Source organism: Somniosus microcephalus, chromosome 6 (assembly GCF_052327205.1).
Source record: "Somniosus microcephalus isolate GS21.2 chromosome 6, FLI_Smic_1.0, whole genome shotgun sequence".
Taxonomy (NCBI): domain Eukaryota; kingdom Metazoa; phylum Chordata; class Chondrichthyes; order Squaliformes; family Somniosidae; genus Somniosus; species Somniosus microcephalus.
In genome coordinates, this window is record NC_140992.1 from 142,555,512 (window position 1) to 142,569,965 (window position 14,454).

The 14,454-nt window shown below is 49.8% G+C and overlaps 1 protein-coding gene across 1 annotated transcript in view; it reads right to left on the bottom strand.

Annotated features, from left to right (window-relative positions):
- The window catches only part of LOC147116111 (uncharacterized), a 55,903-nt gene extending 41,841 nt beyond the window's left edge, over nucleotides 1-14,062 (bottom strand). The window contains exons 1-3 of the mRNA XM_085992006.1: nucleotides 13,777-14,062; nucleotides 13,227-13,383; nucleotides 12,694-13,067 (exon numbers count right to left, since the gene is read on the bottom strand). Of these exons, the coding sequence (XP_085848132.1) occupies nucleotides 12,694-13,067; nucleotides 13,227-13,383; nucleotides 13,777-14,022 (777 nt within the window). The 5' untranslated portion in view covers nucleotides 14,023-14,062. The remainder of the gene's footprint in view (nucleotides 1-12,693; nucleotides 13,068-13,226; nucleotides 13,384-13,776) is intronic.
- Between the last annotated feature and the right edge of the window lie 392 nt (nucleotides 14,063-14,454).

The following is a 14,454-nucleotide window of genomic DNA, read 5'->3' on the forward strand; positions in this document are numbered from 1 at the left end:
TGGTTGGTTCCTCGACATATTGTTCCAGAAAACCATCTCGTAAACATTCTAGGAATTCCTCCTCCACAGTATTTTTACTAATTTGGTTAGCCCAATCTATATGTAAATTAAAGTCACCCATGATGACTGCTGTGCCCTTACTGCATGCTTCTCTAATTTCCCTTTTAATGCCATCCCCAACCTCCGTATTACTGTTTGGAGGTCTATATACCACTCCCACTAACGTTTTCTGCCCCTTGATATTTCTCAGTTCTACCCATACAGATTCTGCATCATCAGAGTTAATATCCTTCCTTTCAATTGTGTTAATCCCCTCTTTAACCAGCAATGCTACCCCACCTCCCTTGCTTTTCCCAGGTGTCATTGGGGATGTTGCACTTTTTCAAGGAGGCTTTGAGGGTGTCCTTGAAGCATTTCCTCTGCCCACCTGGGGCTCTCTTGCCGTGCCAGAGCTCCAAGTAGAGCGCTTGTTTTGGGAGTCTCGTATCAGGCAAGCGGACAATGTGACCCACCCATCGGAGCTGATCGAGCGTGGTAAAAGCTTCGATGCTGGAGATGTTGGCCTGAGCGAGAACACTGATGTTGGTGCGCCTATCCTGCCAATGGATTTGCAGGATCTTGTGGAGGCAGCATTGGTGGTACCTCTCCAGTGCTTTGAGGTGCCTGCTGTACATGGTCCATGTCTCTGAGGCATACAGGAGGGCGGGTCTCACTGCTGCTCTGTAGACCATGAGCTTAGTGCTGGGTTTGAGGTCCTGGTCTTCAAACACTCTCTTCCTCAGGCGACCGAAGGCTGCACTGGCACACTGAAGGCGGTGTTGGACTTTGTCATTGATGCCTTCCCTTGTTGACAGTAGGCTCCTGAGGCATGGAAAGTTGTCCACATTGTCCAAGGCCTTGTCATGGATTTTGATAATCGGGGGGCTGGTCCCCACCCTGCTCTGGATTCCCTTCCACTGCTGCCGAATGCCCTTTGCTCTGTGGCTTTCTGCCTTTCCTTCTCTGGGATTTATTCCATTCCTTGCAGTTCTTTCGCCCCTTCGTGCTTTATCTTGGATCTCCCTCTTGTGGTAATCCATGCTAAAGTCCCACAGTGCTGCATTGCACAGTTTCTGGCAGTGTCTTGTGAAGGAATAAGCTACATAACCTATTCAGAAAAATACACCGTTATATGAAAGAATTCTGGCCTTATTAAAACATGACAAGCTGGGTCTGGAAATCTAGAAACCTAACTATGAAAAAGCTGTGATAGCATTCTGGCTATTGAGATAAGATAGTTGTTGACACTGAATCAATAACCTTATTGAAACAGAAGGTTAAAGGCTCCTGACAGTCTGAACCTTTGGGAACAAGACAATAGTTCATCCTGTACAAGGTGTTCTAATTTACACTTCGTAAAGAAGCACAAACATCTGCCTTCGTAAAAATGACATCAAGTAAAACGCACCTGCTGTTACACTGTTTTTTATGATAAACTTAGAACACCTAGAGGAGAGATATAATTCTGTAATGCTACCAGCTGAGGTGACTGTAAGAATTGCAGGGGTCAGCAGAAAAATGACCAGAGATAATTAGCTTACATCAGCAGAAAACCTTAAAGGAAATACCACTGGAAAAGGGTATAAATATTGAACTCTCAAATGGGATAGTAGACTCGCTTTAAAGGGGTAAAGCGATTCTCGGCTTCAGAGCCAGCTCTGTAAGTCTCCAACTCTTTGTACCTCAAGGATCAAAGGTACTGTATTTGATTTTGGTGGATATCCTGTAGAAAACTAAGAACTGTAAAACTGTAGCGATGTTAAGATTTGAGATTAGGTTCTCTGATAATAGAATTAAAAGCTTTCTCTTTTTGGAACTGTTAATGTTGCAATTTGTAAGATTCTCAAAATTCTGCAGATTCCCTCAAACCAAGAAAATTACTGTTTTAAAGAATATTGGACCAAAAAGGGGCTTAAAGTTAAAACCCCAGGATTTTGGTTATTTTAAAAGGACATCTCCAGGCCTGTGGAAGGCTGCAACAAAGGAGTTGGGATGGGCCTCTGTAAAACAAACAGTTTGAGTATTGGCATAGGCCAAATCATCTGGGAATGTTCTGGACCATCTCAGTCATTCCACATAAATTACAATAGGCCTATGGAAGGACAGTTCCTGCCAAAATTACAGAGCCATCAAGAATATGAATAATATAGTACATGCCACTGATCAACAAAAGGGACCCTGACCCCAGCAGGAGAAGACAAAACTCACTAATCGGACCAAAGATTAAACAAGCCATTATAAACCAATTTAGGTTTCGACGGACCATCCCAAAACTAGTTTACACCAACTTAAGTCAATTAAAAATAGATGGGACCAGCTCGGAACCAGTTAAAGAATTTTAAAACTATTAAAGTTAACGAGCCCACCAAAATTGACAATGGGCCAGAGAAGATTTGGCAGGCAGATAAGCAAGGCCTCAAACGGCATAATTGGGGCCTGCTTTTTCAGTTGAAAACATTCATCCTCATCATCACACACAGTCGGAGAATCAGAGATTGATGGAAGGACAACAGAAGAACAGAAAGAAATTGCGGCAACCAAGGGCCCCAAGAAACCAACAAGCAACAATATTACCAACAGCTAGGTAATATTGGGCCACCGCGACCAACAAGAAACCAACCTGGAAGAAACCGAAGATTCACAAGTTTGTTTCCACTCTACAAGTTATCCTGACTTACCCCTGGGTAAGATTTGACGAAAAAGACTCTAAACACTATGGGCTAGATTTTCAGTTGCTTGCGCCAGCAGTTAGCGCCTTAAGAGAAGTGATTTTCGGGCGCTATGCGTGTAGCGCCCGGGCGCAGCGCAGTTTGCGCCCCGCCCCAAATTAAGTTGCCCGTTAGCGCCGGCGCAAAGTTTAGCGGTCGCCCGGATGCGCGCGCAGAAAATGACGTCACATCCTCGTGCAACGCCCTTTGGCCGCCCCGAATCCAAACTTCAGTCGGACCGCCCGATTGTGCGGCTGGCGTCCAGTGCGTTTGTAAAATGGAACGCAACACACCCTGGCGAGCGCAAATTAAAGGGCCCTCCTCCTGCACTATAATGGAAGGAACCAGTGTGTTGTGAATGGTGTATTTATGTTTCCGGCCACCACCACCACCACCACCACCACCACCTCCTCCTCCTCCTCCTCCTCCTCCTCCTCCTCCTCCTCCTCCTCCTCCCCCTCCTCCTCCTCCTCCTCCTCCTCCTCCTCCTCCTCCTCCTCCTCCTCCTCCTCCTCCTCCTCCTCCTCCTCCTCCTCCTCCTCCTCCTCCTCCTCCTCCTCCTCCTCCTCCTCCTCCTCCTCCTCCTCCTCCTCCTCCTCCTCCTCCTCCTCCTCCTCCTCCTCCTCCTCCTCCTCCTCCTCCTCCTCCTCCTCCTCCTCCTCCTCCTCCTCTTCTCATCATCATCTTTTCCCCCCCAGACTCTGCCTTTGAAAAAAACACATGCACCCTTCCCCTTTAAGAGCTCACTGGCACCAGAGTGTCTGCCGTGCGCTGCGCCCGAGCTCTGCACTTCCACTACTATCTTTAGGCGCTCTGCACCGCCGGCTTAGCGCCTAAAGATAGTAGTGGAACGCCTCTTTTAGCGCTCCACCAACCTCTTAGGGCGAAGCCACTGAATTTCCGGCAACGGGGCGCTACTTTGGGGCGGGCGCTAACTTCGGGCGGGCGCTAAGGTTAGCGCCCCAAAACTGTCTATACTGAAAATCTAGGCCTATAACTAACCAAAGGAAATTGGGTCCTTACCCGATAGATCCAATACGCACCTGACCGCATCAGCGGTCATGCGAAGACTGATAAACCAACGCAGGTGAAGACTTCCACCATGTCCGGGGTATGGCAGGCCCCAACCGCCACACCTAAGAGAACCCCGAAATCGCGAACCTCTACAACTGTCAAGAAAGTCGTTTGGTGAGCATTTCCCTGGTCCTCTGGAATCCAACCTAGTTAGTGTAGTGGGATTGGGAGGGGTGAAGTATTTTGTCTATTGTCATTCTCCCTCGTATATTCCGAAGTGTTCCCCTTTTTAGAGTAATAAGATTATTGCATTGTGTATGTTTTCCTGTCTCAAATAAAAATCCAAGTTCTTTTCACCAACTCAGTTGTCTGTTGCAATTTCATTACAGCCCCCAAATAAGTCCAAAGTCTAGAACCAAGGGAGTGGGAGCGATTCAAACTGTTCAGGGAGTCAGAGGCAAAGCTGACCACACACACCACCCCTTACAGATTGACTCACCAACTGTAAATTATATGTCGGTTCTTAATAAATTTATATATTTTTAGAATTGTCTCACTTAGTACGTCTGTATCAAACTCGCAAACTCAATCTCTGTACACACTTTGGTGAGGAGTTGCAGAATTCTGGGGGAGTTTTCCAGACCCTCATAATATCCGGAACATTACAGTCTAGCTAAACATATTAAAAGTGCTATCTGGAGGATGGTAACATTTTCAGGTTGCTCCTTTCCTTTAGGGAGAGATAGTCCAGACATTTAGACCCAATTAAGCATCTTTAGGATTCGGCTACCTCAAATTTTAGTTGAAATTGAACTTCTGAAGAATATGCCTGATCAGGGGTAGCCCTAAAGGGGCTAGGACTAGTAATTATCCCTTTAGTCAGTGCCCAACGTGTGTGTTAACGAGTTGATACAGAACCCTATACTTATATTTATATCTATATCTATCTTGTAGATTGTTAAGTATAGAAGGAGTGCTTTACTGACAGTGGTACTAAGGGCTAGATTTTCAGTATAGACAGTTTTGGGGCGCTAACCTTAGCGCCCGCCCCAAAGTAGCACCCCGTTGCCGGAAATTCAGTGGCTTCGCCCTAAGAGGTTGGTGGAGCGCTAAAAGAGGCGTTCCACTACTATCTTTAGGCGCTAAGCCGGCGGTGCAGAGCGCAGCGCCCGAGCTCGGGCGCAGCGCACGGCAGACACTCTGGTGCCAGTGAGCTCTTGAAGGGGAAGGGTGCATGTGTTTTTTTTGGAGGAGGAGGAGGAGGAGGAGGAGGAGGAGGTGGTGGTGGTGGTGGTGGTGGTGGTGGTGGTGGTGGTGGTGGTGGTGGTGGTGGTGGTGGCCGGAAACATAAATACACTGTTCACAACAACACACTGGATCCTTCCACACAACACATGCAGACTGCCGTTTATAGTGCAGGAGGAGTGCCCTTTAATTTGCGCTCCCCAGGGTGTGTTGCGTTCCATTTTACAAACGCTCTGGACGCCAGCCGCAGAATGGGGCGGTCCGACTGAAGTTTGGATTCGGGGCGGCCAAAGGGCGTTGCACGAGGATGTGACGTCATTTTCTGCGCGCGCATCCGGGCGGCCGCTAAACTTTGCGCCGGCGCTAACGGGCAACTTAATTTGGGGCGGGGCGCAAACTGCGCTGCGCCCGGGCGCTACACACATAGCGCCCGAAAATCACTTCTCTTAAGGCGCTAACTGCTGGCGCAAGCAACTGAAAATCTAGCCCATTCTCTTTCATAAATGTCTCGTCATTGAACCCACAAAGAAATCAATACATGGTGTCAGAAGTGATTGAAAGAGATGAAGAGAAAAAATCTGAAGTTAAATCAGCTCTCCACAAATTAGCAAGCCAAAAGACAACATCGTTGCTTACCATTGGAGAATAGCTAACGAAGTGAAAAAACGGAAGGTTTACACCCACCGGCGACGCTTCAGTTGACAGGTAATGTGGCTGAAAATTGGAGGAGGTTCAAACAACATTTGGGGTTGTATTTATCAGCAATCGGAGCTGACGAGAAAGGTGATAAAATGAAAGCGTCACTGTTCTTACATGTCATGGGTGATGAAGCGCTGGAGGTGTATAATAACTTCACATTCGCTGCTGATGGAGACAAAATGAAGTTAGATAAAATAATGGAACAGTTTGAGGCCTACTGCATACCTAAATGTAATGTGATGTTTGAGAGGCACAGATTTTTCACATGTGTACAGAAAACGGGAGAGACTATTGATCAGTATGTGACTGAACTGAGAAACCGAAGCAAAACATCTGAATTTGGGGGACTGACAGACTCGCTGATAAAAGACAGACTGGTGTGTGGTATTCCAGAGAATGGTCTGAGGGAAAGACTGCTAAGAGAGCAAGATCTAGACCTGGGAAAAGCCATAGCACTGTGTAGGGCTACAGAGACTGTGAAGTCGCAGGCAAAGGAGCTGTTCAGTGACAATAGCTGCAACGTGGATGCACTGAGAAAGAACAGATACAAACCGTTTAACAAAACGAGCGCCAATGTGAAAAAAGAGGCATGGCCAGCGAACGAAAATGAAAGGGACAATCGAAAGTCATGTAGTCGATGCGGTACACAGCATCCACCAAGAAAGTGTCCAGCATATGGTAAAAAATGCAATAGTTGCAACAAAAACAACCATTATGCCCATTGCTGTAAGAACCAAGCGCAACAAAGCAAGGTCCATACAGTAGATGAAAGTGAGATAGAGGAGTTCTATGTAGATGTTGTGTCTGAAAACAAAAAAGAAGAAAGAGACTGGATGTTGACACTAAAAGTGAATGACATACACATTCCATTTAAATTGGATACTGGAGCACAAGTTAATGTGATATCAGAGACTGATTTTAAGAAAATTAGACCCAGACCAAAGATACATGGAATAAAAGTGAAAGTGACAGAATACTCAGGTACTGATATACCAGTGAAAGGAAGATGCATTGTCAAAGTGACACACAAGGACAGAGAGCACACGCTAGCATTAATCGTGGTGCCAAAGGATGTGCAAGCCATACTAGGTTTAAAAGCCTGTGAGAGACTGAACCTGGTAAAGAGAGTCCTCGTTGTAGAAAGCGAAGGAGAGACAGTCTTTGATGAACTCATGAAAGAGTACAAAGACCTATTTAAGGGTCTAGGCTGCATTCCAGGAGAACACACGATCAGAGTAGATAAAAGTATGACACCGGTCATACATCCATGCAGAAAAGTTCCGTTTGCTCTTCAAAAGCAACTGAAGGCAGAGTTGGACAGGATGGAAAGCCTGAACGTGATTCGGAAGATAGATGAGCCAACTGAGTGGGTGAGTTCCCTCGTCGTAGTGGACAAAAAGAATGGAAAGCTCAGAATTTGCCTGGATCCAAGAGATCTAAACAGAGCAATAAAGAGAAAGCACTTCAAGCTTCCTACACGTGAGGAAATCATGGCACAGTTTGCAAATGCAAAGTATTTCAGCAAGTTAGATGCATCATCAGGATTTTGGCAGATGAAATTGGACGAAGCAAGTTCAAGACTGTGCACGTTCAACAGTCCATTTGGCAGATACAGATTCCTAAGGTTACCATTTGGCATTGCCTCAGCTCCTGAAGTGTATCACAAAACTATCCATATGATCTATGAGCACCTGGAGGGAGTTGATACATCAATGGATGACATCATAGTATGGGGAACCACGAGAACTGAGCATGACGAGAGACTGAAAAAAGTGCTGGAAGCAGCAAGGAAAACAAACCTGAAGCTGAATAGAGAGAAATGCCAGCTCGGGGTGACAGAACTGACATTCGTGGGAGATATCCTTAGCAGTGAGGGCATCAGACAAGATCCCAGAAAGGTTTCCGCCATTGAGAATATGCCAAAGCCACAATGCAAAAAGGACGTGCAGAGGTTTAATGGAATGATCAACTACATGGGTAAATTCATATCCAACCTCTCAGAAAAGATGGTGCCACTGAGAAGACTAACTGAAAAGAAAATAGAATGGGAATGGAATCATGAGCATGAGAAGTCATGGAGCGATCTAAAGAAACTGCTCACAGAGGAACCAGTTCTGAGGTTTTATGACCCAGCGAGACCCATCAAGATATCATCAGATGCATCACAGAGTGGGCTCGGTGCCGTTCTTCTGCAAAAATATGACTACTGGCAACCTATTGCATATGCATCACGCTCAATGACAGACGCGGAGACGTGATATGCTCAAATAGAAAAGGAGCTGCTCAGCATCACATACGCCTGTGAAAGATTTCACCAGTTTGTGGCAGGACAAGCAATCAGTGTAGAGACTGACCATAAGCCCTTGATTGCATTGTTCCAAAAGCCACTAAATAGCTGTCCGCTTAGAATACAAAGAATGATGATCAGGCTGCAACGCTATACACTGAATGTTGCGTACACACCAGGTAAGCTGATGTATACAGCAGACACGTTGTCCAGAGCTGTAGACCCAAGTGAGCCTGCAAACACCACAATGGATGAAAAAGTGAACGCCTACGTGGACATGATCACAAGTGCACTGCCCATAGCAGATGCAAAAATGGAGCTCATAAAGACTGAGACAAACAAAGATGAAACAATGAGACGACTGAGGAAAAGCATTTTGGATGGATGGCCCAACATGAAGCAAGACTGCTCACCTGACATAGCAGAGTACTGGAACTGCAGGGCGGAACTATCAGTGGTCGAAGACATCATCTACAAAGGAAGTAAAATAGTTATCCCAAAGAGTCTGAGAAAAGAGATGCTAAAAAGGATCCATGGAGGACATCTGGGAATCGAAAAGTGTAAGAAAAGAGCACGAGAGGTGATGTACTGGCCACGAATCAACCAAGATGTGACAAATGAAGTGTCAAACTGCACAATATGCCTGAAATATCGAGCAAGCAATCCGGTAGAACCACTAAAGCCACACCCAGCGCCAGACAGACCTTACCAGAAGGTAGGCGCTGACCTATTCGTATGTCAAGGGAAGGACTATCTTGTAGTCACAGACTGTTACTCCCTGTATCCAGAGGTTTGTAGACTGTGCACCACCACTGCAGATGCTCTGATAACATGTATGAAAGCCATATTCTCCAGACATGGCGTGGCAAGCGAGGTCTTCACAGACAACGGACCCCAGTTTTACAATGCAAGTTTCCGACACTTTGCCAAAGAGTGGGACTTTGTCCACACAACGTCAAGTCCTCACTATCTACAGTCCAATGGACTAGTGGAAAAATCGGTCCAGACAGTGAAAAGACTGATGTACAAGGCAAAAGACAGTGGAACTGACTTCTACCAGAGCATGCTTGTATACCGCACAACGCCGCTCGAGTGTGGTATGTCACCAGCCCAACTCCTGATGGGACGTCGGCTAAGGTCAAACCTACCCATCCCGGAGAACCTCCTGAAAACAAAAGAGGGGGAGAAAGTGAGGAAGTTCAAAGAACAACAGAAAGAAAAGCAAAAGTACTACTATGACAGAGGAACACAAAACCTACCTGAACTCCACACTGGTGACCAAGTAAGGTTCAAAGACAAAACAAACACATGGACTCAGAAGGGAACTGTCCTGACCTGTTCAACCAAGATCATACACCATTCAGACAGATGAGGGTGCTGTTCTGAGAAGAAATCGTCGAGGTCTTCTCATGGGACCAGCCATAGCAGGTCAAGAGACTGATACTGTTGAACAACCTGATCACACAGCTGAGAACACATCATCTGAGGCAACAACTCAGATTCAAGGACAATCAATCAGAAAATCCTCAAGACACGTGAAGCCTCCTGAGAGACTCATTGAGCAAATTTAAGGACTATTGTTATAGAAGGAAGTAATGTTATCTTATTCTTTCTTCAAGTTCTAGTGTATTGACATATTTCATGTGAACACACAAAGCAAGGCTAAAAAACCTTGATCATGATAATGATAATGTAAGTTCATTAAGTGTTACAGTTAAAATGCAGATTAATACAAAGAAAACATGTTGTTAGTTAAAAGTAAAATTCTTTTGTTTTAAGAAAAGGAGATGAAATGATATCAGCAAATAGAGATGGTATTTGCCTGTTTGATTATGATGCCTTACCAGCATGTTTGCATGTATTGATTGCTTGTGCCTGACCAGCAGAGGGCATGTGAGAGACAAGCAAGGCAGTTTAGTTTGGTTTCAGTTTCGTTCTAGATGCATCACTAGCATGATGTCTCCTGTAAATGCTGTATAAAGAGTTGAACAGACTTTAGATTAAAAGACATTGGGCTAGATTTTCAGTTGCTTGCGCCAGCAGTTAGCGCCTTAAGAGAAGTGATTTCCGGGCGCTATGCGTGTAGCGCCCGGGCGCAGCGCAGTTTGCGCCCCGCCCCAAATTAAGTTGCCCATTAGTGCCGGCGCAAAGTTTAGCGCCCGCCCGGATGCGCGCGCAGAAAATGACGTCACATCCTCGTGCAACGCCCTTTGGCTGCCCCGATTGCAAACTTCAGTCGGACCGCCCCATTGTGCGGCGGGCGGCCGGAGCGTTTGGAAAAAGGAACGCAACACAACCAGCGCGGGCCCCGGGGGGCGCTAATTAAAGGGAACGTCCTCTCCAGTATAAAGGCCATCCTTTTTTCAGAAAACAGTCTTGTGCAATGCATTTCTGGAGACACAACAAGGAGGATAGCTAACTGGTTTCAAGCAGCAAGAGCCAGGTATTTTTGGACTCAGGCAACAGCGCTGCAAGTGGCCATTTGGAAATTAGAGTGTTTGCCAGGATTTGATGGGGGTTGCATGGGGTGCCAACGCGGAGCTGCAGCTCCATGTCCGTAGGGCTCGCAGACGCATTGTGAGAGGGGCAGCCCTGGCTAGAGGCAGAGGGGGCTACAGGCGTCGGCCACGTAGGCCTTACCCAGTCAGGCTATACCGCCAGCAGCGCTCCTACCTAAACATGAGTGCCGCGCGATGTGTTAAAAGGCTCCGATTCCGAAAGGGGGTGATTGCAGAGATCTGCCACCTGCTTCGCCGAGATCTGCGGCCAAAGCTCAGGTGCAGGACGTCTCTGTCGGTGGAAGTGAAGGTGACAGTGGCATTGAACTTCTATGCCACCGGCTCCTTCCAATACGCTGCTGGGGACATAGCAAACATCTCCCAGTACGGCGCGCATCGCTGCATCCGCCAGGTGACCGAAGCACTGTTCAGAAGGAGAAGCCAATTCATCTCCTTCCCCATGGCCCTGGAGAGCCAGCATCAGCGCGCATTGGGATTTTCCAGACTCGGGGAATTCCCCTTGGTGCAGGGCGCCATTGACTGTACGCATGTGGCTTTGCGGGCCCCTCTGGAGCATGGCGAGCAGTATCGCAACAGGAAGGGCTACCATTCTCTGAATGTGCAGCTGGTCTGTGACCACAAGCAGCGCATCATGGCAGTCAATGCCAGCTTCCCAGGCAGCAGCCACGATGCCTTTATCCTGCGGCAGAGTACTGTGCATGACATGTTCCAGGCACAGCCTCCCCCAAGAGGATGGCTACTCGGGGACAAAGGCTATCCTTTGTGCACCTGGCTCATGACCCCGCTCCGCGCGCCCAGGACCGCTGCTGAAGAGGCCTACAACGAGGGCCATCAAACCACCCGCAACATCATCGAGCTAACTATTGGGGTCCTCAAGCAGCGGTTCCGCTGCCTTGATCGCTCCGGAGGAGCTCTCCAGTATTCGCCGGACCGGGTCTCCCAATTTGTGGTGGTTTGCTGCATGCTACACAACCTGGCTATCCGCAGGACTCAGGCACTGCCACCTGACGTTGGACCAGCACCTCAGGAGGAGGAGCAGGAGGAGCATGAGGAGGAGGAGGAGGAGGAGGAGGAGGAGCAGGAGTACGTTCCCAGGAGGGAGCGACCAGGGCCAAGGGCCGCACGACGCCACCTTATTACACGGTACTTCTAAGCCCCCTGTCAGGGAATGGCCAGGGGCCATGAGGGAAGATGAATGCAGCCGCTCCGCAAGCCCTCAGCTGGCGAAGCCAACAAACACTAAGAAGAACAACCATGGAGACTGCATGAATAAAGATAATTTTTTATTACACAAAAATGAAAAGCCCTTCCCACATGAATCCCCAAAAACAATAAACGGGCCCCACAAAAAGCCCAACAAACGACTCACTCCCACAAACTGGGGAGGAGCCACTCCACCTTTATTGAAACCGGGCCTCAACGTCGGCCTAACGCAAAAAAAAAGCCCTCCAAAAGCACAACCATGGGCAAAATAAAGATGGCCACCGCCATATTAAAGGAAAGCTGGCCACACCCTCTACTGAGTGGCCCGCGAGGGCGAGACCTTGGCCAGCATTTTGCCTCCCCTGCCCTGCCTGCTGCTCCTTCGCAAGCTCTGCCCAGTGGCTGCTGCGAGGCTGGGGGAAGGCGCCTGAGGCTCAGATGCCCTTCCGCCAGATGCCGCTGGGGGGCGGCCTACACGGCGTTTGGGCCTCGAGGGGCCGTCTGCTGAGTGGCGCACCTGAGCCTGGCCACCATCAGCTGCAGCCGCTTGCCGTCGACGCCCCAGAGGGGGAATGGCGGCGACGGATGGCGCAATGTGGGCCAGCTGGCGTCTGGGATGCGCTGGCTGGTGCTGTGGCGCGGTGGCACTCGGCCGGGCCCGCACTGCAGGATCCGCAGCAATCAGCCGACGGCCGGCTTGCTGGGATGGTCCAGCGCGGCGCCTGCCCTGGCGATGCCTGCCTGAGACAGCGCGTGTGGCAGCAGTGAGTGGCCCTGTGGTCCTGGTGTGCGCGCGCATCACATCCGCCAGGGTCTTGACGGCATCAGTTAGCATGCGGCCAGTCGCGGCAGTTGCTGCCCCGAACTCGCGCACACTGGTCGCCAGCGACTCGATGGCCTCAGGCATGCGCCCCACCACGCTCATGAGCTCCGTGTGGCGCCGGTCCGAGTCGTCGGCCATCTGATCGAGCTTCCGCACCTCCTCCGAAGTGAAGGTGTCCGGACTGGAGTCGCGACTCTCCCGCTGGGGAGGAGGGGGCCGAACTAGGGGACCCTTGCCGCGTTGGTGACGGCGAGTGTGCCGAGCAGCAGCACTCCCCTCTGATCCTTCCCCCCTTTGGGGGGAAGGCCGCGGGCCACGCGCACGGCTCCTGGGTGGCTGGACGCCACTGGTCCCAGAAGCTGCATTGCCCTGCGACAGTTCCTCCAGGCACTCGTCCAGTGAGGAGGTGTCAAGCATTTCCTCCTCTCCTGCGGGACGTGACTGTTCCCCCGAAGGTCCGGCTTGCTCCTCCTCCTCCTCCTGGTTGGAGGTGCTGTCACTGGCAGCCTCAGGGTCCTGGTCGTCACCAGCTGAAAGCAGGAATGCACAAGAGTAGCTTCAGAGTGAGGAGACGGCGTCAGCGAGGGAGTTAGGACTGGTGGGATTCAGCGCATTGGTGGGACAGTGGCAAAGGAGGTAGCTCGGATGGGCCAGTGCGACGCGAGAGGGCCAAAAGGCGAGGTCCTTACCATTGCCGGGCAGTGGAGGGTCGGATACACCGCACGCTGTGGGGACAATCACACGGGCTCCCATGAGCACACACACGCGCTCCTCCAGCCGAGTGAGCTTCTGCAGCTTGGCGCGGCCACCCCTGGCACGGGCCTGGTGATTAAACGCTACTTTAGCCTGCAAGAGAAAGGACGGGCTGTAAGTGCGCAGTGAAGCCCTGATGTAGTGTGCACTGCCTCCCATGGTGGAATAGCTTGGACAGAGTGAAGCCCTGATGTAGTGTGCACTGCCTCCCATGGTGGAATAGCTTGGACAGAGTGAAGCCCTGATGTAGTGTGCACTGCCTCCCATGGTGGAATAGCTTGGACAGAGTGAAGCCCTGATGTACTGTCCACTGCCTCCCATGGTGGAATAGCTTGGCCAAAGTGTAGAGTGCCGAATGGCCATTTGATGCTCATGACTGTCCCAATGCTGCTGGCTGAGGGCTGGCCAAAAGGACTTTCAGGTCCCTTTGCCCATCATGTCAGGTGTACATGCAAGAATGAGGAGGAGACTGGAAAGGCTACTCACCCTCACAATCCTGGTCAGATCGTTGTATTTCTTACGGCATTGTTTGTGGGTCCTGGGGGCCTCGCCGGTGAACGTCACCCTCTGGGCGATCTGCTTCCAGGCTTTGGTGTAGTCGTGGTGGGTTGGATTCCTCCCACTCTCTGGAAACAAGATCTTGCGCCTCACCTCCAGAGCTGTGACCATTATGTCCAGATCACCCTCTGAGAAGCGCAGGGCACGCTGACGGGCCTTCTCTGGCGTTGCCATGACTCCCTGGGGCTGAGCAGTAGTGTTGAGGCCTCTTTGCAAGGCTGCAGTGTGCAGGGCGTGGCAGCAGACCAATTCGTCCCTTCCCCCTTTAAGAGCTGGTCGGCACCACGGGGTCTGCTGTCAGTGCAAAAATGACCGCACCCGTGCTGCGCCCCGCCTGGGCGCTATCCCTCTGGACCGCCGGCTTAGCGCCTAAAGAGAGTAGTGGAACGCCTCTTTTAGCGCTCCACCAACCTCTTAGGGCGAAGCCACTGAATTCCCGGCAACGGGGCGCTACTTTGGGGCGGGCGCTAACTTCGGGCGGGCGCTAAAGCTAGCGCCCCAAAACTGCCTATACTGAAAATCTAGCCCATTCTCTTTCATAAATGTCTCGTCATTGAACCCACAAAGAAATCAATACAAGACCCAGATTAAAGTCTCTAGAGATGA